The 27018-nt window shown below is 41.3% G+C and overlaps 3 protein-coding genes and 1 long non-coding RNA gene across 19 annotated transcripts in view; 2 read left to right on the top strand and 2 right to left on the bottom strand.

The window, feature by feature from the left end:
• LOC127002210 (uncharacterized) overlaps positions 1-114 on the bottom strand; it is a 5187-nt gene extending 5073 nt beyond the window's left edge. The window contains exon 1 of the long non-coding RNA XR_007755875.1: positions 41-114. This is a non-coding gene — a long non-coding RNA (uncharacterized LOC127002210). The remainder of the gene's footprint in view (positions 1-40) is intronic.
• A 2778-nt stretch (positions 115-2892) lies between these two features.
• Positions 2893-12044, top strand: LOC127002203 (serine-aspartate repeat-containing protein F-like). Of its 16 annotated transcripts, none has more exons than XM_050867921.1 (9): positions 2893-3036; positions 3568-3711; positions 4402-5656; positions 5801-5872; positions 6005-7845; positions 8373-8520; positions 8970-9068; positions 9469-10227; positions 10383-12044. In XM_050867921.1, exons 2-8 carry the CDS (start codon positions 3634-3636, stop codon positions 9615-9617), a joined length of 3642 nt encoding a protein of 1213 aa, XP_050723878.1. In that variant the 5' UTR covers positions 2893-3036; positions 3568-3633; the 3' UTR covers positions 9618-10227; positions 10383-12044. The 16 variants fall into 16 exon arrangements, with proteins under 16 accessions (XP_050723878.1, XP_050723877.1, XP_050723876.1 ...); XM_050867920.1 differs by having other exon boundaries at positions 4402-5728; XM_050867919.1 differs by having other exon boundaries at positions 4402-5728; positions 5945-7845.
• Positions 11919-21968, bottom strand: LOC127002205 (protein germ cell-less-like). The gene is made up of 12 exons (XM_050867924.1): positions 21649-21968; positions 20933-21069; positions 19945-20068; positions 19319-19415; positions 18780-18931; positions 17545-17640; positions 16689-16805; positions 16162-16252; positions 15503-15701; positions 14284-14493; positions 13637-13727; positions 11919-13119 (listed from the first exon to the last, which is right to left on the bottom strand). Exons 2-12 carry the CDS (start codon positions 21064-21066, stop codon positions 12955-12957), a joined length of 1476 nt encoding a protein of 491 aa, XP_050723881.1. The 5' UTR covers positions 21067-21069; positions 21649-21968; the 3' UTR covers positions 11919-12954.
• A 2522-nt stretch (positions 21969-24490) lies between these two features.
• LOC127002201 (myosin-VIIa-like) overlaps positions 24491-27018 on the top strand; it is a 56004-nt gene continuing 53476 nt past the window's right edge. The window contains exon 1 of the mRNA XM_050867905.1: positions 24491-24646. The gene's annotated coding sequence lies outside the window, so the exon portion shown is untranslated. The remainder of the gene's footprint in view (positions 24647-27018) is intronic.

Genomic DNA, 27018 nt, shown 5'->3' with positions numbered 1-27018 from the left:
AGGCTTAGTAAGGGCGAACTATGATAATTTTAACACTCACCCCTATGGATTTTGTCTTCTTCTTCTTCTTCTTCTTCTTCTTCTTCTTCTTCTTCAGCCCTTGTTATGTAGCTGCTTCCACCCTTCTGAATCTGTAAGGACCAAAATAACTTAATGATTTGGTATATAATAATAAGTAATGATAATAAAACAAATATTAGAGAGTTAAAGAGAGTAAAGAATTTCAATACCTTCTGAAATACATGATCATTTTTTTCTATTGTATCTCCGCAAACTTCTTTTTCTTCGTCTAATTTCCAATATAATGAAGGACATGGAGATTAGTTTTTTCTCTTTTTTCTTTTCTTTATCTCTTCCTTGTGCCTCTTTTTTGTGTCTGCTCACTTTTTCTCCCACTTTTTTCCAGTGTAATGAAGTGGAGTCTGTTTTTTCTCCTACTCCTTTTCTCCTTCTATCTTTATCTCCCATACCGTGGCTAAGATCTGGAGGTGAACGGAGGGTAGAGACAGGCTGGTGGCGGCTTGGTCTCGCTCTTCTTGTTAGGACGTGTTTATTTTCAACGACAGGAACTTGTACAGACAAAACTCGAGAAAGGCAAATATATACCTATCTCAGTTCAACTAAGAATACAAAACTTGGTTCTTCATCCGCTCAGACTGCTTTTCTGTAATCCGATTTTCAATATAATGAAGGATATGGAGTCTATTATTTTCTCCTTTTTCCTCTTCCTATCTTTATCTCCTATACCTCTTTTCTTCATCTGCTCAAACTTCTTTTCCTTGATCTGATTTCCAATATAATGATGTGAAGTATATTATTTTTTCTCCTTCAATCTTTACCTCCTCCTATGCCTTTTTTTACCTTTTTTCTTTGTATCTGCTCACTTCTTTTACTAAGTCTGCTTTCCAATACAATGAAGGATATGGTGTATATTTCCTGCTACCCCCGGGAATGTTGAGCTTGTACATATAGCAATCAGCCTTCCCTTGTCGAGCTCCATGGTGAGGGTGGGGGTTGAGGGCAGGATTGTTGATTCATGAAGTGTATGGCATCATTCTATTAAGCTTTTCTGCATATCTGAGTATTTTCTTTAACTTTCTTCAATTTTTTGGGTCCGTTCCACTGTTTCTGATATCGTAGCCTCGCCTTTCGGACCAAAAATCACACTAACCTTTTTGTGAAGTGTCTGGCATCATTCTATTACGATTTTCTGCATATCTGAGTATTTTCTTTAACATTCTTCAATTTTTCGGTTCCGTTCCACTGTTTCTGATTTCGTAGCCTCGTCTCTCGGACCAAAAAATCACACTAACCTTTTTGTGAAGTGTATGGCATGATTCTATTACGATTTTCTGCATATCTGAGTATTTTCTTTAACTTTCTTCAATTTTTTGGGTCCGTTCCACTGTTTCTGATTTCGTAGCCTCGCCTTTCGGACCAAAAATCACACTAACCTTTTCGTGAAGTGTATGGCATCAGTACTTTGACAGGTCTGAAGGAGGGGAAGGGAGGGGGTAGGAGAGCACCACTGCACTGCCGCCTTCATTTTTTTTTTCTACGTCGAGGCCTATTGCACTGTTAGGCTTTTCTTCCCTGGTGGGGCCTGATGGCTGGCGAGTGTTTATAGTGGAGCCATCTTGTTTTGGTTCATGCTGCCCACCCGGAGCTCATCTTTGAACCTCTCTTTGGGGAGGTATAATTTAGAGTCCAGGTAAGTAAGCAAAGCACCCAGCGTAAGTTAGTACAAAATAAGTAACGAAAGTAAGAATAAGTATGTGATAAGTAAGCAGGTAAGTAATAATAAGTATTGGTCTTACGTTTCCTCCGTGATCTTATGCCCTCTTCCTCTTGGGCTCTCCTCCTCCTCCTCTTCCTCTTCTTCTTCTTCTTCTTCTTCTTCTTCTTCTTCTTCTTCTTCTTCTTCTTCTTCAGTGTCTTCAACGCTCTCGAGGCTCAGGCAGAATGAAGTTTGCTGGCTCCAGTTTGTTTATAGCGGCCTTGGTCTCGGTCTGGGGCACTCTGATGTTCTTCTTCCTCTTCTTCGTTTGATCTGTCCCGCTTTGTATCGCTTCCTATGTCCTCCTTGGTTCTTCTTCACACTTATATACTTCACTACGCACTCTTAGTTACTTCACTGTGTACACTTATATACTTCAGAGCGCTGTTTTTCTGGGGTTCCTCTTCTGCTTTTGAACTGTTCCGCTTTTTAAATCGATTCTTAGGTCCTTTTTAGTTCTTCTTTACACTTATATACTTCACAACGCACTCTTATAACTTACTTGACTGTGTACACTTATATACTTCACAGAGCTGTTTTTTTTTCTGTTGCATACAAGAATTAATCCCCCACCATCAAATCATCAATGGCGTTCCTCTTCTTCTTTTGATCTGTCCCGCTTTGTATCGCTTCCTATGTCCTCCTTGGTTCTTCTTCACACTTATATACTTCACTACGCACTCTTAGTTACTTCACTGTGTACACTTATATATACTTCACTCTGCATACAGGAACTCCCTCCCCATCACATCATCAATGGTTCATCTTCTTCTTTTAATCTGTTTCGCTTTTTATCGCTTCCTATGTCCTCCTTGGTTCCTATTTACACTTATTTACTTCACTATACGCACTCCTTAATAGAGAAAAATAGAGAAAATAGAGAAAAAAATAGAGGAAATAGTGGAAAAAAATATAGAAAAATGGAGAATGGGAAGACGAGAGGCTGCTGAGGGTTAAAAACGGCGGGATAAATAGAGAAAAATAGATAAAATTATAGAGAAAAAATAGAAGAAATAGAGAAAAATAGATAAAATAGTAGAGAAAAAATAGAGGAAATAGAGAAAATATAAAGAGTGGGGAAAATAGAGAATGGGAAGACGAGAGGCGGCCGAGGCTCAAAAATGGCGGGAAAAAGGTAAACAAACCACCACCGAGGAGTCAAGAGAGAGGAGAACAACACACTTTACAATCCCTGGCATTTACAGTATATATTCAGACGTGACAATACCATCACCTGGACCTAAACTACGATAACAACGGTGAGCTAATACCTGGAATAACATAAGAAAGGGGACTTGAGGAGGGGTGTAAATGGCGGTATTAGAGACATAATTACCCCCAGGACAAATTTTCGGCTCTTGTTATTAATTCAGAGGCAGTTAACTCATTTCCTCACTGTGTCTCTTCACCTTGCCATTTTTTGCCCTCGGCAGCCTCTCCTTCCTAGTATTTTTTCTGTTATTTTCTCTATTTTTCCCTCTGTTTTTGACCCTAAGCAACCTCTCGTCTTTCTATTCTCCATTTTCTCTATTTTTCTATTATTTTCTCTATTTTTTCTGCCGTTTTCTTACCCTCAGCAGCCTCGCATCTTCCTATTCTCTACTTTCTCTATTGTTTTCTCTATTTTTTCTCTTTTTCTCTATTATTTCCTCAATTTTTCCTGCCGTTTTGACCCTCAGCTAACACACGCAAATATCCACTCGTGCCACATTTGCAACAGTATAAAGTAACTCCACTTCACTTATAGTCTAAGAATGGTAGGAAATATAAGACTGTTAATATGGTTTCAGCTCCGGGCCAGTCAGACACAGTAGTGAGGGTCAGGCTGCTGCTCAGGAGGGTCAGGCGTAGGAGGCATGAGGACCCCAAACAAACCCCCACATTCAAGTTCACCGTCAAGGTCATTTCTATCTGGACGGAAAGCTTTGGTGCAAGTAAGGGAACCATATATAAAATTGTCATATCCAGTATTTTTAAAGCGTTTCCATGATTGATGAACGTTTGTAGAAAAGATTTGTAAAGAGCTAGTGATGTTTCATAGGTAGGTAATGAAAAACTGGCATGGTACTAAAACTAATCTTTACCCAGTATTATCCTTCCTCTGAAAGTATGGTCAAAGCCTGGTATACTAGTTAGAATTGAAGGAAAACTAACCTTACTGTAATGCTTGACCCGTCCGCTTTGATGGCATGGATTTGGCTTGCACTGGTAGCCTGGTAACATACACTCCCAGGTCTTTCTCTGCCTCTGTGGCGGATAGTGGAGTGTTTCCCATGTGGTATGTTATATGGTATGGTATGCTGGATATTCCCTCCCAAGGTGCATGACTTTACATTTTCTTCATTGAATTGTAGCAGCCACTTTTTGATCCACTCCTGTAGCTTGGTGATGTCTTCTTGTAGAAAATACGCAGTCAAGGAATTAAAGTATAACCACAGTCTTTTACTAGTCAGAATCAAAGGAAAACTTGCCTAATTATAACACTAAGAATAGGAAAATATATCTTGAAACTCAGATAAAAAATGCAGAAAGGAAGACTATCTGTTACTTGGGGTTGACAGCGCTAGACAACATCATTGCTTATTTTTACGTATGAATGAAAGCATATTTTATCATTCTTGCAGATAGCAGTTAGCAAGGTGCAGAAGCCCACCGAACAGGACCTGGAAAGTAAACTGCAGAAAAACATCGCTAAATACAGGGGTGAAAAGACCGAGGAAAGCAAGGAAAACAGCATAGGACACAAAAAATCCAAAGCTCATAATTCAGACCTGGACGTGAGAGAGGAAAGCTCAGAGTCGAGTCAGTCAGAGAAGAGGAACGCCGCTAGCTCAAAGGACTCTGGGAAGAAGAAATTAGAACCACTCTCAGCTGAAGGCATCGCTGACTGTATAAACAAGATGCTGAACGAAGAGATGGGCGACGAAGTTAATGACAGCGAAAATCCTGACATGAAATTAGACGCCACTTCAAAAGGCACAAAAAACATGAAGAATAACGCTAAAAAGAGAAAGATATCTGAGGGGAGTGATTCTGACAGCGACTTCAAGCCTCTGACGAAGGGAAAGAATGAATCGAACGAGGACTCTGATTCTAGCTTAACGGCACAAAGAGAGAAACTATCCAACGGGAAAAAGATGAAGGATATAGAGGAAGGGAAGTCTGATTCTGAAGATGAGAAAGAAACAAAGACCGCTCAAGTGAAAAGGGAGAAGAAGAGGCAGAAAAAGGCATCAATGGAGTCTGATTCTAATAGTGATTCTGAGCTCCTACCTAAGAAAGAGAAGAGTCTGTTAAAAATCAATAAGAAAAACGAATCTGATGAAAGGGTTTCCGATCACGTATCTGAACCCAAGGCAAAGAAGGAATCCGTGGGGAGCGATTCTGATGGTAACGATGAACCTCTCTCAATGATTGTAAACCAGGTCAAAAAGGGATCAAATGCCACTGATTCTGACTCTCAATCACCGAAGAAGAGGATCACCCAGAAGAGGAAGAAAGGAGGGAGTCTTAAGGAGAGTGACGACAGTGATTCTGAACCTCTGTTGCTGACCCAGACCAAGAAGACGAAATTGAGCAGAGGGGATTCTGAACCTCTATCGGAAGGAACAAAATCCCAAATTAATGAAAATGATAGTGATGATGGTGATGAAAAGAAAATTAGTTCACCAAGTAAGATAGTTAAAGAAGATAGGAAAGTTTTGAGTGATTCTGAGAGCGATTCTGAGCCCCCTAAGAAGAAGAATCAGGTCGTGGCGAAAAAGAGAGGTGGCGGTGATTCTCGCAGTGTTACCAAGGCCCAAGCAAAAAAAGGAAGAAAGAAACAAGAATCTGATGATGACTCGGACAGTGATTCTAAGCCCTTGGTGAAGAAAAAAGGTCAGACTAAGAAGAAGGAGTCAGATGATAGTGATTCTGACAGTGATTCTAAACCCTTGACGAAGAAAAAAGGTCAGGCAAAGAAGAAGGAGTCAGATAATAGTGATTCTGACAGTGATTCTAAGCCCTTGGTGAAGAAAAAAGGTCAGGCAAAGAAGAAGGAGTCAGATAATAGTGATTCTGACAGTGATTCTAAACCCTTGACGAAGAAAAAAGGTCAAACAAAGAAAAAGGAGGCAGATGATAGTGATTCTGACAGTGATTCTAAGCCCTTGGTGAAGAAAAAAGGTCAGGCAAAGAAGAAGGAGTCAGATGATAGTGATTCTAAGCCCTTGGTGAAGAAAAAAGGTCAGGCAAAGAAGGAGTCAGATGATAGTGATTCTGACAGTGATTCTAAACCCTTGGTGAAGAAAAAAGGTCAGGCAAAGAAGGAGTCAGATGATAGTGATTCTGACAGTGATTTTAAACCCTTGGGAAAAAATAAACAAGACTCAGATGATAGTGATTCTGACAGTGATTCTAAACCCCTGAAGAAGAAAAGAAGCCCACCTAAAAGGAAACCCTTGGCAAAAAAGAAACAAGACTCAAATGATAGTGATTCTGACAGTGATTATAAACCCCTAAAGAAGCAAAGCCCATCTAAAAGGAAACCCTTGGTAAAGAATAAACAAGACTCAAATGATAGTGATTCTGACAGTGATTCTAAACCCCTGAAGAAGAAAAGCCCATCTAAAAGGAAACCCTTGGCAAAAAAGAAACAAGACTCAAATGATAGTGATTCTGACAGTGATTTTAAACCCTTGGGAAAAAATAAACAAGACTCAAATTATAGTGATTCTGACAGTGATTCTAAACCCCTGAAGAAGAAAAGCCCATCTAAAAGGAAACCCTTGGCAAAAAATAAACAAGACTCAAATGATAGTGATTCTGACAGTGATTATAAACCCCTAAAGAAGCAAAGAAGCCCACCTAAAAGGAAACAAGAATCTGATTTTAAACCCTTGGCAAAGAAGAAAGGAAATCAAGCAAAAAAGAAACAAGACTCAGATGATAGTGATTCTGACAGTGATTCTAAACCCCTGAAGAAGAAAAGAAGCCCACCTAAAAGGAAACAAGAATCTGATGATGACTCTGACAGTGATTCTAAACCCTTAATGAAGAAAAATGATCAAAAACAGAAAGAAGACTCAGATGATAGTGATTCTGACCATGATTCTAAGCCCGTGATGAAGAAAAAAGCTCAGACGAAGAAAAAGGGGTCAGATGATAGTGATTCTAAACCCCTGGCAAAGAAGAAAGCTCAGACTAAGAAAAAGGAGGCAGATGATAGTGATTCTGACAGTGATTCTAAGCCTTTGGTGAAGAAAAAAGGTCAGACTAAGAAAAAGGAGGCAGATGATAATGATTCTGACAGTGATTCTAAACCCTTGGCAAAGAAGAAAGCTCAGGCAAAGAAAAAGGAGGCAGCTGATAGTGATTCTGACATTGATTCTAAACCCTTGGTAAAGAAGAAGGGAAATCAAGCAGAAAAGAAACGAGACTCAGATGATAGTGATTCTGACAGTGATTCTAAGCCCCTGAAGAAGAAAAGAAGCCCACCTAAAAGGAAACAAGAATCTGAGGATAACTCTGATAGTGATTCTAAACCCTTGGTGAAGAAGAAAGGTCAAACAAAGAAAAAGGACTCAGACGATAGTGATTCTGAGAGTGATTCTAAACCCCTGACAAAGAAGAAGGGTCAAACAAAGAAAAAGGAGTCAGACAATAGTGATTCTGACAGTGATTCTAAACCCTTGGTAAAGAAAAACGATCAAAAAAAGAAAGAAGACTCAGATGGTAGCGATTCTGACGGTGATTCTAAGCCCCTGGCGAAGAAAAAGGACTCCTCCAAACCAGACAAAGAATCAGATCCTGGGAGCTCTTCAGACGGCAGCGATTCCAGTGACTCAAAACCCTTGAAGCCGAAAGTTGCACCCAAGCAGCAGAAGAAAGGATCGAACACCAAGGAGAAAGGAAAGGGTTCGAAGGAGGCTAAAAGGAGTGCATCAAAGGAGGAGGAGGAGGAAGGGGATTCGGATTCAGGCTCGGATAGCTCCCCCGACTCCGACACGGAAGACACCGCGAGTACGAAAAAGGGCAAAGGGTCGAAGAAGCAGAAAGTGTCACCCGAGAGGAAGGAGAAGTCCAAGGTAAGAGTTGAATGAAGGCAAAAGTGGTGTCGGAGAAGAGCCTGGTGGTATTTTATTTTTTATTGTTTTCTTGCCTTTAGTCTGTCCACCTTGCTGTAGAAATAAAGAAAAAGAAAATAATAAGGTAGTCCTCACCCTAACTCTATGGATTTGTCAAACTTTAAATTTATTGAAACATCACTGCATACACTTTGTCTGTAAAAGCCCTAAGACATTTTTTTTAACTTGGAGAATAGTATTTGCTTCCCACGTCATTGATTAACCCGTCCACTGCGATTTGCACGGATTTGTTTTGCACTGGTAGCCTGGTAACATATACTCCCAGGTCTTTCTCTGCCTCTGTGGTGGATAGTGGAGTGTCCCATGTGGTAGTGTGCTGGGTATCCCCTCCCAAGGTGCAGGACTTTACATTTTTCTTAACTGAATTGTAGCAGCCACTTTTTGCTCCACTCCTGCAGCTTGGTGATGTCTTCTTGTAGGAAATCTGCAGTCAAGGGGTTAAAAGCTTTCTCTCTCCTTTAAACCAGGGCAAGGATCCTCTGGCCAGGATGAAGAAGTACTTGCTCCTCATAGGCATCCACAACTGGCGGTTTGATCCTGCTCTACAAAAGTGCTCCAGCATCAAGAGGCAGAGGAATCGAATGCTGGAGATCATGCAAGAACACGGACTAAAAGGTGAGGTTACTAATGAGACTTTCTATACAACAAAGTGAGGTCATTCTTTGTTGCTTTATACCAAAAGGGGTGCTGGCTATCATGTGTTTGAAGATACCCTAAACTTAACAAAACTCCAGTCACTGTAGGTCTTGACTCAGAAAGTGTCACTGTAGGTCTTGACTCAGAAAGTTCATATATGCTTCCTTACTAATGAGACTTTCTATACAATAAAGTGAGGTCATTCTTTGTTGATTTATACCAAAAGGTCTTACTAATGAGACTTTCTATACAATAAAGTGAAGTCATTCTTTGTTGATTTATACCAAAAGGTGCTGGCCATCACATGTTTGAAGATACCCTAAACCCTAACCTAACCTAACAAAACCCCAAACAGTTACCTACTACAGGTCTATACTCAGAAAATTCATATAGACCCGAGTGGTTTTTAATTAATATATATTTTGCAGGAAACCCCACGATACAGAAGTGCAAAAAGCTGAAGAAAAAAATAGAGCAGAAAAAGGAGGTTGCAGAACTGGACCTGAGCAACATCATCGCGGATTCTGGTAAGTGGTTCCCTGATTGCCGGGAATCATCACCAATATGGGGCCTTGTCATGTAGGACCAGGTGATGGATTCCATGTAAAAATATACCTTTGAAACAAGAATTAAGCCAAAATATACCTATGAAACAAGAATTAAGCCCTTTGAAACATAGTAATTAAACCAGAATATACCTTTGAAACAAGAATTTAGCCCTTTGAAACAAGAATTAAGCCAAAATATACCTTTGAAACAAGAATTAAGTCAAAATATACCTTTGAAACAAGAATTAAACCCTTTGAAACAAGAATTAAGCTAAAATAAACCTTCAAAGCAGGAATTAAGTCCTTTGGAACATAGGAATAAGCCAAAATATGAAACACCCTAACTGATCCTTTCACTAATATCATCTCCCTTAAACAGGACGAGGCCGACGCAACACATTCAGCCTCTACGCCAGGCAGCAGAAGTCCCCCGAGACGGACACGCTGCTCTCCCCGGCCAAACCCTCCAGAGCGAAGCCAATCTCAGAGTCAGACTCGGAGTCAGCCTCGGAGTCAGCCTCGGAGTGATCTCAACATCAGTAAAGCCTCCAGTAGTAGTGATGGTCCAGTACAGGGTTAGAGGAGAGGTGAGGAGAGGGGATACATGCTCACAATGCTAAATACAAGTAAACACACAGCCTAGCAAATCTTGTAATTGGACCTCATGTTTAGTCATTCCGTTTTATCGTCCTGTATCCAGAACCATGACGTATCCAGTACAATGCCTGATGCTATGGGGCAAGACAGCATCAGTAAAGTCTCCAGAACGAGAGATAAGTTTGGTATGAGTTAGAGGAGAGGTGAAGAGAGAGGATATATGCTCTCAAGGTTAGATACAAGTAAACACACAGCCTAGCAGATCTTGAAGTACAATGCCTGATGCTATGGGCCAAGACAGCATCAGTAAAGCCTCCAGTACTAGGGATAAGTGCGGTGCAGCATTAGAGGAGAGGTGAGGAGAGAGGATCCATGTTCTCAAGGCTAGGTACCAGTAAACACAGCCCTGCAAATGTTGGTTCAAGTGGTACAAGTTCAAGTGCAAATGTTGGCGTTCATAACCCATAGTATATATTGATAATTTTTGATATCTCTTCACTAACAAAACCTCCTTAACTTTTTTATTCCAAGGTCTCATTAGGTTCAGTGGTGCTCATTTTACTTTGTTTTCAGTGTTTAGAATATTGGTGTCCTCACATTTTCTAGCAATACATAACCCACAGTATATATTTGGATGATTTTTGATATCTCTTCACTAACAAAACTTCCGTAACTTTTCATCTGAGGTCTCGTTAGGTTCAGTAGTGGTCATTTTACTTTGTTTTCAGTGTTTAGAATATTGGTGTCCTCACATTTTCTAGCAATACATAATCCACAGTATATATTTGGATAATCTTTGATATCTTCACTAACAAAACTTCCGTAACTTTTCATCTGAGGTCTCGTTAGGTTCAGTAGTGGTCATTTTACTTATTTTTCAGTGTTTAGAATATTGGTGTCTGCATATTTTCAGTTTCTAGCAATACATAACCCACAGTATATATTTGGATTATTTCTGATACTATTTACTTGCAATATTTCTTAACTTCTTTTTCCTGAGGTCTCATTAGGTTCAGCGGTGCATATTTTACTTTTTTTTTTAGTATATAATTTTTGTGTCACATATCTTCACATTTTCTAGCAATATATAATCCACTGTATATATTTGAATAATTTTTGATACTCTTTACTAACAAAACTTCCGTAACTTTTTTTTTCTGAGGCCTCATTAGGTTCAGTACTGCTCATTTTACTTATTTTTTGGTGTATAGAATATTGGTGTCTTCATATCTTCACATTTTCTTGCAACACATAACCCACTGTATGTATATTGATCATTTTTGATATCTTAACCAACATAATTTCCTTAACTTTCTTTCTGTTGTCTCTCATTAGGTTCCGTGGTGCATATTTTACTTGTTCATTGTGTAGATATAATTTAGTGTCTTCAGAAAGTTGAGGGTATTTACGTTTACACGAGCCGCCCACCCTTTGTAGGCCTATAGTACATTACGTAAAGCTCTGAATAGGAAAATTTACTCAGTGGTTATGAGAATGAATGGTGCGAGGTGTAAACTTCCATTCATCGGGGCGTCACAAAAAAGCAAACTATGGTAAATATATGTACAAAAGAGTAGGCTAAAGGTCCTCATATCCACCACATTGACCCTTGAGCTTATGGCAGTAAGTAACCCATTACCCTGAGGCACAAGGTCCATCTATCAGCCCTCACAAAATAGCAAACTATGATAGATATATGTACAAAGGAGTAGGATAAAGGTGCTTATATTCATCATATTGGCCCTTGAACTTGTGGCAATAAATAACCCACTACCCTGAGGCACAAGATCTATCCTTCGGGCATTTGTAGAATAGCAAATTATGGTAGGGATTTGTACAGAAAAGTAAGATAGAGGTGCTGTGTGTGGACTGTCATATCCATCACATTGTCCTTTGAGCTTGTGGCAATAAATATCCCACTATCCCGAGGCACAAGATGCATCCATCGGGCCCTCGTGAAATAGCAGAATATGGTAGATATGTGTACAAAAGAGTAGGGTGACAGTGGAGTCTTGGACATGCCTCAAAGGTGCATGTGGTGTGTCCTCCTTTCTGCCACAGGTATTTCTTCTGTATGTGCATAAGAGAACCATTGCGCTGGTTTACTTTCTTTATCCTCGTGTAACTCTGGCTTGTGGTTTCTGGCAAGTGTTACCGTACCTTTTTTCTCTGTCACAAAGGAGCAAAAATTACATATGAAATTTATGTTAACTCGGATAATTATACTCGATGATAATTTTAGACATATATTAGAAACAAAGTTCAAAAGGATATCAGAGTTATCTCTAGTGTAAGTACAAACCTTATGGCCATCATTTCTATTATAGATCCTATAATAAATGATTTATATCGTGTCAACTTTTTTTCAATGTAATGGTAATGACGGTCATCCCTAATAACTTATCCGGGGAAGCGTGGCTGAGTGGTGCAACGCGGTGTTCGGAGGATCCAGGTTCAAGTCCCACCTGCCACTACAAGGTGACAGTGTTCAGTCATCACCAAATGGCCTAAGACTGTTCTGATGACCATCTACTAACCCGGTAGCTGCGGGGATTATGTTTCTTACAGACCCCTCTAAGCGAGAATAATGAGAAAAAATCATCACTCACACAAACCACTTCATAATATATATCAACGCATTTGTGATCAGTTTATGCATCATCTATTTTTTGGGGTTTATATCATGGCAAAAATTTGACCCGTTGCTGGTACACGGTAAAGCCACAAATTTGGCCCATTGCTGCTACCGGGTTAACCCAGGCTCTGGCGAAACTCTAAAAAGAGGATCAGGTGGAGCTCTGGGGGCCAGCATGAGCCAAGCATAAATGGCACCACTATAAAACACTTGCCTGTGCCACTAACAGACTGGGGCCAACCAGCAAGTCCCACCAAGGAAGCCCACCGGTGCCACGGGCCAGAGTGGGAAGGGCAGCTGTGTGGAGGCTTGCCTGGATTGCCTGTCTGGGGTGGGGTCAGCTGGTGAGTGAAGTAACGCACCTCCTGGCGTATGCTCCCCGCTAGTTAATTAGTTGTGAAACCAGTATGCTAAAAAATATACTGAACTAAATTCTCATGGCTCCCAAAAGGTCCTATAAGAGGAGACCATCTAAAAATGATTAAGGACAATGAGCTATTTTACAGAGGATGAGGAGGATGAATTTTTACAACGTTGGCACAGACGTTACAATTTCCTGAAGCTTAAGGGGTGATTAACACTAACTTAAAACTCCCTGACGCCTTAAATGCAACAAAAACAACACTCGGTGGACTATACTCTGTTGACATAAATAACCAAGGGCGGCGGCAGCGAGGGAGGGGTGGGGGCTGTCTTGTCCCCGCTGTTGGCGACGGGAGACTGGTTGGTGGTGATGAGGAAGTTTGCACTCAGCAGGAGGGGGTACTTCACCTCCGGGTCCAACAACATTACCCGGATCTGACCAGCAACAGGACAAACCACCGTCAATACTGCACTCTTTCTCATCATCCATATGAGAGATTTGGACATGTGATGAGAGTGTATGAGGGAAGGATTGAGGGAGGGGAGTGTCAGGGGAAGACTATCTGTGGAGTGGATCAGTAGGGTGAGCGAGTACTGGAGTGAGGGAGTTGGGAGTAGCAGGATTGAGTGTGTAGAGAGGGAGTGCCAGAACAGGGAGAGAAGGATTGAGGGAGGGGGTGTCAGGGGAAGACCGCCTATGAAGTGGGTCAATAGGATAAGCGAGTATTGGAGTGAGAAAGTTGGGAGTAGCAGGACTGAGTGTGCTGAGAGGGAGTGCCAGAACATGGAGAGATGGAGACACTTCAGGGCATTGGAGATATAGATAGATAGTTAAGACATAAATACCTTTTAATTACAATATCATCCATATCAAAAGAAGGAAATGTACTACACTCTCAGCGAATGTCATCAAGAGCGCAAAATAATGTAGAGTAACAATGCCGTGTCTTACCTCGTCATTCTTCACTAGAGAGGCAGATTGTACCCCTGTGGTCTTGGTGTACACTAATTGCTTTTGTTCGTTCAGAGAGGCCACCGTCACCCTGGAATATTGTACGTCATTAGTCGGACTAGAAACTAAAAAATGGGATTGTGTTTATAGTTCTGATTTGTACCAGTAACCTTCATGAACCCCTAACCAACAGCTATGCATATCTATGAAGCAAAGATATACCACAAAACAGAATATATATGGTTACTTTCAGAGGTGTAACAGCCCTTCTAGAGATTATATCAAGACAGACAACAACTGGTCATGGATGGTATCTTTCAGACATATAACAACCCTTAGTGGAACAGGCTTGGCAGTCATGCAGTGAGTGTGAATGGCAATACAGGAGACAAATTCAAGAAAATATTATATAAATTTATGGATAGTGATGTTAGGTGGGGTTAGGTTCACAGGAGCTACCTTGCATAGACCGACCTACCGACCTCTTGCAGACTCCTTATGCTCTTAGGGTAGTGATGTTAGGTGGGGTTAGGTTCACAGGAGCTACCTTGCATAGACCTATCGACCTCTTGCAGACTCCTTACGTTCTTATGATCTAGAGATTAAAGTATACCAAGACAAATAACGACCAGTCACACACACGTTACCTGTACATGATGTAACGTCTCGGTGGCTGGGCGTTGTACTCTGATCTGTGGTTCCGCTTGAGAGTAATGACGGACCCATCGTGCGTCATCACCAAGTCCAGCCCAAAGTTGTACCCTGTCCACCTCCATATGTGCTGCCCGGAGTTAGCGAGCACTCGGCCACAGCGCGTACAGGACTTGTCAAACTCCTCCTTCGGAATCTCCCTTGGGCTGTCGACATAAAACCAGTTGAAAATACATAATGTGATAATCAGCCTTCATCACTATTTTTTTTCTTTTTATACGGTAAAGGAAGCAGCTCAAGGGCAAAAAAGCTGCAGTGATATTTATTTAGTGAATATTTAACCTGGTAGCAGCGACGGGCCAAATTTGTGCCATGATATAAACCCCCCAAAATAGATGATGCATAAACTGATCACAAATGCGTTGATATGTATTATGAAATGGTTTGTGTGAGTGATGATTTTTTCTCATTTTTCTCGCTTAGAGGAGCCTTTAAGAAACATGATCCCTGCAGCTACCGGAGAAAAATAAAAGAGGAGATACAGTGAAGGAAGAGAGTGCAAGGAAGGGAAGGGGCAGAAAAGTAGATGAGTACCTTGGTTAATCTTACTGTCCGCAACACATGATATATAATGGACTTGTGTTTCTGGTGGTAAGACTAACCAGCGGTGTCATTTCTATGTTGCCTTTTTCTCTCACTCATCCACTGTTCAAAGCTATACTCCAGTCCTGACGAGTGAGATAACAGTGCGCGCCTTAAACAAACACTTAACACACACAACCAAAAGTATACTAAAAACTGGTAACATAAATAACAAACAAACTCTCACTCATCCACTGTTCAAAGCTATACTCCGGTCCTGACGAGTGAGACAACAGTGCGTGCCTTAAACAAATGCTTAACACACACAACCAAGAGTATACTAAAAACTGGTAACATAAATAACAAACAAACAGCTACATGTATCCAGTTCAATAACCACCTTAAAAACTAGTAACACACTCCCTCCTTCACTGTATCTTATTTTTCTTTCTTCACAGCATGGCAGGCAACTCAAGGACAAAAAAACAAAAACATCAACAAAAAAGCCCACTAAACGCAACCCCAGCAAAGAGAGAAAAAAAAACGAGAGGCTGAAAGAGATCAATTAAAGGTGGAGAGGTGTCTTAATAGTCTCCTCGAACCTTCCCAGTTTTACCAATATCACAGACTCACCCTTGGTCCTTCCCTTGATCAATCCGCAGCATGTTGTACCACTGATGCATGCTGGCGGGAGTGAGCCACAAGGGGGGCAGGATGCGGTCCGAGTACAGCATCTCCACATCCAGGTGGTGGTAGATGAGGTACACCACTCGTAGGGCAGAGAACACCTTGCTGTACTCCTTCCCCTCGGCCTCCAGGAACCAACCAGGCTCTAGGGATAACAGGAACTCATGAGGCATTTGGTTACAATGTGGCGACCAAACTCTGAAGGCAAGGCAGTTTGTTATGAAGAGAGTGTATGAGGGAAGGCTTGAGGGAGGGGGTGTCAGGGGAAGACTGCCTGTGAAGTGGATCAATAGGGTGAATGAGTACCGGAGTGAGAAATTTGGTAGTAGCAGGACTGAGTGTGCAGAGGGAGTACCAGAATTGGGAGAGATGGAGACACTTCTTTTGCAGGGCATCAGAGATATAGGCAGAAGCTTGGCTAGTAGTAAACAATAGCCTCCAGGAACCAACCAGGCTCTAGGGATAACAGGAACTCATGGGGCATTTAGCTATGACAAGGCGATCAAACTAATGAAGGCAAGGCAGTTTGTCTATGAGTGTTGATTTCTAGAAGTTTAGCTAAATCAGTCTGGGGCATTTACAGGTTAGAATATTACAAGTCTTACCAGTTCTGTTCCTGAAGTATTTGTGAGCCTCCAGGAAGGCCACCTCATGTAAACCTTCCCAAGACGGATTTAACTTCAGAAACACCCAAGCCTGGAAGGGGATGGAATTATGATTATTATTTGGATTACACTCATGGTGGGTGGAGAGTATAGATAAAATATTAATAAGTAAATAAAAAAAATACTGGGAGGGTCAATGCTGGAGTCGGTCACCTGTCTGTCTGTCTCTCTGTATGTCTGTATGTGTGTGTGAATGTATGTTTCCTATGCCTTTAAAATACCCTTGTGATCCCATTCTGTACCTTTGTGTGTGTGTGTGCTATATAGAACACACTCACATACACATAGACACACCTGGTTCTCAAATACAAAGGGATTAATGTCATAGGCAGTCTGAATTCATGATTATTTCCCAGTTTTATAAAAGTATACGTCATTTCTTCAATATCCTGAGGCCCTGCTGTCTATCCAGGGGTGCAAATGACAATATGAATTACGAAGACACCAAAAAGATAAAAAACGCATACCTTTAACATTACATAGATGCTGAACTCTGTCTGCATGACGTACAGGTGTGGCGAGGAGATCAGTTCACACATCAGGTCTTGGGGGATTTGACGCAGGATGGCCGGGTGTTCCGTCACCTGGAAATAAGCAACGCCATAAACTAAAGTGTGACAATGCTTAGCTCTTATTATTATTACTATTATTATTATTATTTTTTTTTTTTTACATTACAGGAAACAGTTCAAGGGCAAAAAAAAAGGAAACAATAATGGAAACAAAGAAAGCCCGCCTACTCACTGCTCCTACAAAAGAGTCCAGAGCAGTGGCCGAAAGACAGGTCAATTTCGGGAGGAGAGGTGTCCTGATACCCTCCTCTACATGTATTCATTGACTCTATGGAAAAATCGACCTGTTGTGGCTTGGAATATCACTCTGTTCATACACTATCCAGGCTCTGTTCTTCATATAATGACTCTACAGAAAAGAATTTGACTCATGGATTGAAACTGAACTGCTCATACACTATCCTAATTCTATTCTTTATTTATCCACTGAATGCACTGAAAAACTGACTCATTGTGGCTTGAAATATCACACTGTTCATAGCTATACTTAACCCCTTGACTGCGGATTCCCTACAAGAGGACATCACCAAGCTACAGGAATGAATCAAAAAGTGGCTGCTACAATGTAAAGTCATGCACCTTGGGAGGGGATATCCAGCACACCAATACCACATGGGAAACACTCCACTATCCACCACAGAGGCAGAGAAAGACCAGGGAGTATGTGTTATCAGGCTACCACTGAAAGCCAAATTTGTCCCAATCGCAGCGGACGGGTTAAACAAACTTGTGCCTGAATGAAGCTTCCTACCTGAGTGAGGAGGTTGTGTAAGAGCCACTGCTTGCACATCACGTCCACCGACACCACGCCGTACCTGCGCGCTGCCTCGTGATATTGCAAGACAGTCTGGGCGAGAGGGAACATAGGTCAAGGAAATAAGAAAGGCTGAGGTGATAAGTTGGTGTGCCTGTGATTACATGACCAACCAGAACCTGATATAGTGCCATACTGTCACCTTCATAAACAAAGTGCCTGTCATTTTTGTACTTGTAGGGAAATCAAGCTCATTTTCTTACTTTCATATCATAGGCAGAAGAGTTAAGTGAATTTTAGAACCAACCAGAACCTTATATAGTGCCATACTGTCACCTTCATAAGCAAAGTGCCTGTCATTTTTGTACTTATAGGGAAATCAAGCTCATTTTCTTAATTTTCATATCATAGGCAGAAGAGTTAAGTGAATTTTAGAACCAACCAGATCCTGATACAGTGCTATATGGTCACCTTCATAAGCAAAGTGCCTGTCATTTTTGTACTTAAAGGGAAATCAAGCTCATTTTCTTAATTTTCATATCATAGGCAGAAAAGCTAAGTGAATTTCAGAACACTCACACCTTAGAATGTCCAAGGCAAGTGTACTAAAAGGTGAAACACATGATGGAAAACTGACTGACCTGGAAATCGCCGTAAAGTGACTTAGGCAATTAGTTTACGAGGCTGACAATGGGGCATATTACAAGTCAAATCTAAGAAGTTTCAGGTCCCTACAGAGTTCGGTTTAGGGGCCGTATTACAAATTGAATCTAAGAAGTTTCAGGTCCCTACAGAGTTCGGTTTAGGGGCCGTATTACAAGTTGAATCCCAGAAGTTTCAGGTCCCTACAGAGTTCGGTTTAGGGGCCGTATTACAAGTTGAATCCCAGAAGCTTCAGGTTCCTACAGAGTTCAATTTAGGGGCCGTATTACAAGTTGAATCCGAGAAGTTTCAGGTCCCTACAGAGTTCGGTTTAGGGGCCGTATTACAAGTTGAATCCGCGAAGTTTCAGGTCCCTACAGAGTTCGGGATGAATAACTCTGTAGCGACCTGAAACTTCTGGGATTCCACTTGTTACACGGCCCAATATCCTCAAAAAAACTTGGCAGCTCCCTTAAAAGAAGCATCCATGTAGCTGTTAACCCCTCACAAACTCATCCTAAAAATAACAATTTCACAATATTCACCTTTCACACAAGCATACACAGCCATACTCGAGGTCAAGTGTGTACCTGGAGGTTGATAGTTTCGACCATGATACCGGTGCACTGGTCAATGAGGGGGTCCATCTGCAGCAGGAGAGCCGTGGCCAGCAGGGGAATGACCTGTGCTGCCTCAACTTCAATGTCGTCCTTGTAAAACTGACCCAGTGCCAAGTGAAGGGCTGAAATGAAATGAAATGAAAGGGTTGTTATGTTAACCCCTTGACATCACCAAGATACAGGAATGGAGCAAAAAGTGGCTGCTACAATTCAATGAAGAAAAATGTAAAGTCATGCACCTTGGGAGGGGATATCCAGCATACCAATACCACAGGGGAAACACTGCACTATCCACCACAGAGGCAGAGAAAGACCTGGGAGTATATGTCACCAGGCTACCGGTGAAGGCCAAATCCATGCATATCGCAGCGGACGGGTTAAGTTGATTTATAGAACTATCACAAAGACAAATGCAAGATAGTAGAGCAAGAGCTGAATGAATGGCTGTGAGACAAGGGATGTATGTATGAATCAGATAGATGTATACAGGCAGATAGACAAATACTTACCATCAATGTTAATGTTGTCGTCGAGGATTTCAATGTTGATCTGCGATTGGTTTGTCTCGGACCAGTTACCGGAGAACATGCTGCTGAAATATGGACTCTGCAAAGATAGAATTATTCACATTTCTTTCAGCCTCTTGACGTAACCATTTGCACACAAGAAAGGATTTGACATGGTATCTACACAGTATTGTTCAGTATCCTAGAGTAGCCATTCACACTGCTCACAAAATTTAAAAGCTGAAGATGAAAAAATTGACATGATAAATTACAGTATTTCAGTTAAAGCACAAGAATGTTTACTGTAAGCTAATCCTGAAGCACTTTATGACAAGGCAGATGTGAAAGTGTGCTTAACCCCTTGACTGCGGATTCCCTACAAGAAGACAGCACCAAGCTACAGGAATGGAACAAAATGTGGGTGCTACAATTCAGTTAAGAAAAATGTAAAGTCACACACCTTGGGAGGGGATATCCAGCATACCAATACCACATGGGAAACACTCCACTATCTGCCACAGAGGCAGAGAATGACCTGGGAATATATGTGACCAGGCTACCAGTGAAGGCGAAATCCGTGCTGATCGCAGCGGACGGGTTAAGGGAAAGTGTGCAGTGGGACGACTCACCTGGCAGAGGTAGACCTTGTGTAGATGCCACTCTGTCCCCAGGGCCACCACTGTCACATCCGAGGCTCGACCTTCTTCAAACAGCGTCTTGTAAATGTACTTGGAGGTAGAGTTAAACTTTCGCCTGTAAGACAGATATACATTAGGTTAATATCTGTGAATTTTCAACTTAACGACTGCCAAACTTAGTAAACATCTCATTATTATTACCCGAAATTGACCTCTCTTTTGGCCACTCTTTATTTTTGTCTGTTGTGTGAGCGGTGAGTAGCGGGCTTTTTTATATTCTACACTTCTTGTTGCCCTTGAGTCGTCTCCTCTGTTGTAAAAAAAAATATTATCATTATTTTTAGACTGACTAGATGCACACTGCCTGGTTGGTTTTCTTTCCATCACCAAAAACTAACTTGTACCGGGTATGTACATCTTCGGCTGGCCCTCCACCGAACCCAACCCCACACTTGCCTAATTTGTTCAGTAAATCCTCTCGCATATACCAGACTGGCCCAAAAAGTTCATTTAAAACCTAACCTGACCAAACCTATTAACCAAGCAGCAGCAAGGGGCTAAATTTGTGGCTTTACCATGTAGCAGCAACAGGCCAAATTATTGCCATGATATAAACCCCCCAAAATAGATGATGCATAAACTGATGACAAATGCGTTGATATTTATGAAATGGTCTGCGTGAATGATGTTTTTTTCTCATTTTTCTTGCTTAGAGGGGCCATTAAGAAACATGATCCCCGCAGCTACTGGATTAAGCTGAAACTTGTTATATCAAGGTCCATAAATTCAAGGGTTCACTGTAAAACAAAGACAATAATATAGAAATAGACAAACAGATCGATAAATGGCTAGATAACTGAAAAATTAGTCAAATGAATACGTAAATAGATAAATAGGCATTATGAGAGAGAGAGAGAGAGAGAGAGAGAGAGAGAGAGAGAGAGAGAGAGAGCATGGTGTGGTTATCCATCATTCTTACTTCTTGGGTGTATGTAGCACTGAGTTAAGGTCCAACGGGTCCTCGTCCTCGCCATCCACCTCCTCCACTTTCCGCTTGCTTCCACCCGACCCTATACTCTGCGACCCCCACACACTGGCGAGCAGGTTCCCCATCTTCTATAGGGAACAAAAGATCATTAGAGGATATACACTAAACAGAAGAGGATATACACTAGACATAAGAGGATATACACTAGACTTAAGGGGATATACACTAGACTTAAAGGGATATACACTAGACTTAAAGGGATATACACTAGACTTAAGGGGATATACACTAGACTTAAAGGGATATACACTAGACTTAAGGAGATATACACTAGACTTAAGGAGATATACACTAGACTTAAAAGGGATATACACTAGACTTATGGGGATATACACTAGACTTAAAGGGATATACACTAAACTTAAAGGGATATACACTAGATTTAAGGGGATATACACTAAACATAAAAGGATATACACTAGACTTAAAGGGATATACGCTAGACTTAAAGGGATATACACTAGAGTTAAGGGGATATACACTAGACTTAAGGGGATATACACTAGACTTATGGGGATATACACTAGACTTAAGGGGATATACACTAGACTTAAAGGGATATACACTAGACTTGAAGGTGTACGCTAAGCCACTACGCAAGAGGGGCAGTGGGCGTGTCAGTGTACTAAGACGCTTTTTTGACGTACTTTATATACTCCGGGTGGTGGCTGGTCTCACATTCACCGGTGGTTGCTGCTTCTTAGCCTTACAACACTTGAATTAATGTTTGGAGGCGTGTTATTAGCACCGTGGCGTTGTTTGTTTATGTTTTGGTTTGCTCTTGCTCTTGCTGTACAGGTGTCCCGTTGTGGATGGGAGGACAGGAAGGGAGTGGATGGTGCTGGGGCTTAGTGGAGAGACGAGTGAACGAGTGATTGATGCAGTGAAAGAGTTCTTGGAGGGCATGTGGCGTGCAAGATGTAGGGAATGATATCCTGCCCCGAGAAGAACATAGACTTTCCGCATGTTTTGTTTTCTTTTCGCAGGAGCTGGCTGGGGAGAAATCCCAAGCCACCTATGACATCAAGATCAAGATCAAGATGTGATGTATGGGGTGGAGGTGATTACATGGAGTGAGTTGAAAATGGATAAATTGGAAGTAGGGCAAAATAGGATCGGTAGGTTAGCTTTGAATGCACCAAGGTATGCAGCGGTGGAAGCTTTGAGGGGTGATATGGGGTGGAGTACCTTTAGGGAAAGATTTAGGAAGGCAACCCTTAGATACAAAGACAAGATTGGAACGAATGGATGACGCGAGACTGGAACGGAAGGTTTACTTGTGGAGTGTGCATGAGAGCAAATGGACTAAGAACTGCATGAGAATGGTTGGTGACAGTGATATATGCCACAGTACGAGGAGCAACGTACAACTCAAGCGAATTTTATTTACAGTGCGTCTGCTGTGATACATGACCCTCGCTCGGCCTAATTGTCATAATTAATCAGAATATTCATCATTTAGGTCATTACCACACCACAGGCAGCAACAGCGCAAAGCAGAGTTCCTACGACTTTTGGCTGGCCCATGCTGCCCCCCAGTGCTTCTCTTAAATGGAGACGCTGAAGTTGGGGTATATTAAAGGTCTGGGCAGTACATGGGTAGCAGAAGTAAGGGTTGCGATAGCCGGAGCAGCACTGCGGGTTGTTGCGGTAGGAAGCGGAAAGGGTTGAGCGAAAGCAGTATGAGGTGTTGGGACCGAAAACAAAATGGGTCGCTATTCGAAAGGATAAAAAAAATGAGCTGCGGGGAGGTAGAATGTGCCGACTAAGAAACATAAGAACATAAGAACGAACATAAGAACGAATTAAAAGTAACCAATCACAATCAGGAATGTTGGGGCAAGAAAGGTAAACCACAAAGGATCACTGGAAGGCCACGACACATCACAAATAAGGTCACAATGTATCAACTATTACCAGGGGATGCCATTACAGTGTTATGTCTTCCATCTCATTGCAGAGGTGTTTCGGTTCAGGCCGGACTGGAGTGGGTGGGAGTACCTGGTGATGGGGTGGGACTGGGGCGGCATGGTGGTACGGGGGGAGTGGGGCGTCTCCCTCCTGCAGTGGTACCAAAAAGCCTTCGCCTTCTTCGATAAGGTGGGTTGCGGAGACCACTATGACCACTATGAGACATGAACGGCAGGCATTGGAGGCTATACTCATGTATTGTTGATGATCTTTTGCTTCCAATACCTCCTTTATTTTTTTATTTTTTGCGGGGGATTGTAGGATTAAATGTATAAAGACGCTAATGTAAAGTAATGAACAGTGGGTAATAATCATGTTGCAGAAAATAAAATAATAGTAATACAAAGAAGTAGAAACAGAAATCGTAGAAGAAGAAAAAGGAGAAGAAGAAGAAAAAGAAAAAGAAGAAGAAGAAGAAGAAGAAGAAGAAAAACGAAGAAAAAAACAAAACAAAAAACAAAAAGAAATTAAGAAAAAGAAGAAAAAGTAGTAATAGTAGTAGTAGTAATAGTAGTAGTAGTAGTAGTAGTAGTAGTAACATGGTAGAGGTAGCAATACTAAATGCATTAATTAATCCATCATTTCTTGTAATATTTATTCTTAATTGCTTTGCATATTTCAATACAATATTACTCTTGATTTAATGATCGATTAGCATTTAGCAACACTACAAGCTGAGATTTTAACCTCCTCCACCTCTCTGCAGGGAGCGGGGCATATATATATATATATATATATATATATATATATATATATATATATATATATATATATATATATATATATATATATATATATATATATATATATATATATATATATATATATATATATATATATATATATATATATATATATATATATATATATATATATATATATATATATATATATATATATATATATATATATATATATATATATATATATATATTCCACTATTGAGTCATACTCGATAGGCCATTAACTTAGTGACAAAGCCTATTAACCTAGTGGTGATAGGTTACTATAATAGTAAGAAGTAGTAGCAGAAGAAGGAGGAGGGGGAGGAGGAGCAGGAGGAGGATATAACACTGGCCCAGCTGTGGCCCGGGTGACAGACTGACAGACGGGCCAGGCGTGGATGCCTTCCCAGCCGAGCATTGAGGTCCCTTTAGTTGCCAGAAGTTATAGAACAGTTACTAATCTATCCTCACGTCTTTTACTTACACTGAAAAAAAAGACTATTTCCCCGGCTTCACAAGAGATCAAAAATAAGCATGCTCAGCTGGATACATAAAAAATGTCATAGGTTTTTACGGTTTTACTAATTCACATCTTTTCGTCCTTTTTCTTATCCCGGCTCATTGCAGCCTATGTATTGTCGTGATACTAGACACAATTACAAAAGATCGTCAATAGTAACACCATCAGCAGCCTCGGGGATGTCTATAGCTTGGAATATGGGAGAGGATAGTTCGCGAGAGGGCCGTTCAGATGGCGCTGGCGGAGGTGACGTCACTCAGTCGGTGATGGTCAGTGACACCGCCGCCAGTACACACGAGAGAGGGGTGGTGCGTGGAGGTGAAGCTAGTGTAGGTGTTAGCAATCTCGTGTTCCCGTGGTCGTTAGTGATGCTCCCGCCCTGGAATGTATAGCACCTGAGAGCGGTCTTCCCTCGACGCCCCGACAAAGGTATACAGCGGGCAGGTAGCGGGGCGTGGGAAGCAGGGAGGGTCGGGGTGCACCTGACAGGGGTTGGGTTGACGGCTGCCTCCTGCCACCTCCCTACTGGTCCCCGTGGCTCTCCCCGACCTCACTCTCTTCCTGGGCTTCCCTTTCGACCGGCCGGCATACATACAGACTCGCCAAGCACACACACACACACACACACACCACACACACACACAGTATATCCCCCCCCCTTCCAGTTCACCCAAACACAGTTACACACACACACCATATATCCAAAGCCAACCATTCATCCACATCCACACACACACACACACACAGTATATCCATCCCCCTTCCACTTCACCCAAACACAGTTACACACACACACTCCATATATCCAAAGCCAACCATTCATCCACACACATACATACATACATACACACATACACACAATACACCCCCCTTCCACTTCAGCCATACACAGTTATACATACACACGTCACATTTCCATAACCAACCTGCCATTTATCCACATACATACATACATACACACATACATACACACACACCCTATCCACCCCCCTTCCATTTCAGCCATATACACAGTTATACAAAGGCCCACACACTCCACATTTCAATAACCAACCTTCCATTAATCCATCTATATACATTTATACATACATACATACATACATACATACATAACGGGTCATTTTGTTTGCTTTTTTGCCTTTGAGCTGCTTCCTTTACTGTCCAAAAATACTGACAATGTTATTTTCACCGCCCACCTCCATAGCCTAACTCTACGTGACGTCCATTCTAATGACATCTAAGTGGAAATGACAATGCTGGACGTCACAATGGAATATGCCACACACGTATTTATCTGCCATTACAGTTAGAGGGGTTAGTGTAGGTCTATTATTATTAAACATATTCGACAAGGCATTCGTAGGAGTTCTGAGCATTGCCAGGGGGTAGTTTTATGGCCCTGGTGGTAGTGTGACCGTTCTTCTGTATACCATGAACCTAACAGAACACTCATGAGAACTCGATTAATCTCCTTTTTTTTGCCTTTGAGAATAGCTGATGTGAGAGGGGAAAGCTAGCGTCTGATAATGCCGACCTCATCCACCTGTTACTTTTCTATTATTCGCCTCAAAGCATTCACGGTAAGTCGGTAAAAGAAAGTATCAAACACCCTTAGGTCGACTGAATATAATGTGAGAAATCTAATGGCATGGTGCTGTGTTCTTTAGGTTGGAAGTCTGCCCATAGTCGGTATCTCTCACATCGACTACTTGCAGAGGCCGAAAAGGAGACCAGTCGGGTTCTAATGAGTGTTATTTTAGATTCATGGTACAGAAGAAGGGTTAAACTACCACCAGGGTTATGAAACTACTACTGGAAATGCCCAGAACGCCTACGAAAGCCTTGTCAAATTTGTGTGCTTGGGCTTCGTATACTGTGAGAGGTCCCAGAACACAGCTCGTCAATAGCCTCCTAATGTATTGCTCAACACTCCATTGGTTCACACAGTACGCCCACCCTTTTCACCTTATGCTTACACTATATAGGTCATGGAAAGGGTGTAAATAGGGTCTCGTTGGGTGTATCTGACGATGGCACTTACGAAAGGTTACGGTTTTTTGTGTTCTTCATTTTTTTCATCCTTCTTACTTTACCGTTCTTTTTTTTTCGTAGCCCAGCAAGAAATAATAACATATTAATCAATGATGGGGACGAAAAATTACATCCTGTCAGTCTAACGAAGGCTTTTCAATCTATATTTCGACGGTAGTTAATTTTCATGTCTCATCTTAAATTGTCAGTGTATATTTCACACCATAAATACCAGTAGAGTGAGGTTCCCTGATTCGAGAGAAAATCGCGTTACATTCGTTTAGGCATATTGGCTTAAGTTACTGTTATGAAGAACCTATGCTCACGAAGATAGTTTTAAAAAGCAGGCTAGCACGTATGACAGGCTATCATTCTTTTCCACGAGTCATTTATATCAATTTACACATGTACCTAAGTTTGCCAGGTACTGCATATCCCATTTAACGCCAAAAGTTATACTGTTTTGAAGAATCTATGCACACGAAGATAGTTTTACAAAGCAAGCTAGCACGTATGACAAGCTATTATTCTTTTACACGAGTCATTTATATCAATTTACATATCCACCTAAGTTTGCCAGCTACTGCATATCCCATTTAACGCCAAAAGTTATACTGTTTTGAAGAATCTATGCTCACGAAGATAGTTTTACAAAGCAAGCTAGCACGTATGACAAGCTATTATTCTTTTACATCAGGTAGTTATATATCAATTTCACAGGCACTTAAGTTTGCTAGCTATTTACTGCATCCCATTCAGCGCCAAACGTC

This window comes from Eriocheir sinensis, chromosome 22, assembly GCF_024679095.1.
Source record: "Eriocheir sinensis breed Jianghai 21 chromosome 22, ASM2467909v1, whole genome shotgun sequence".
Taxonomy (NCBI): domain Eukaryota; kingdom Metazoa; phylum Arthropoda; class Malacostraca; order Decapoda; family Varunidae; genus Eriocheir; species Eriocheir sinensis.
Note: the sequence above shows the minus strand (reverse complement) of the source record. Positions and strands in the feature narration are given on the sequence as shown.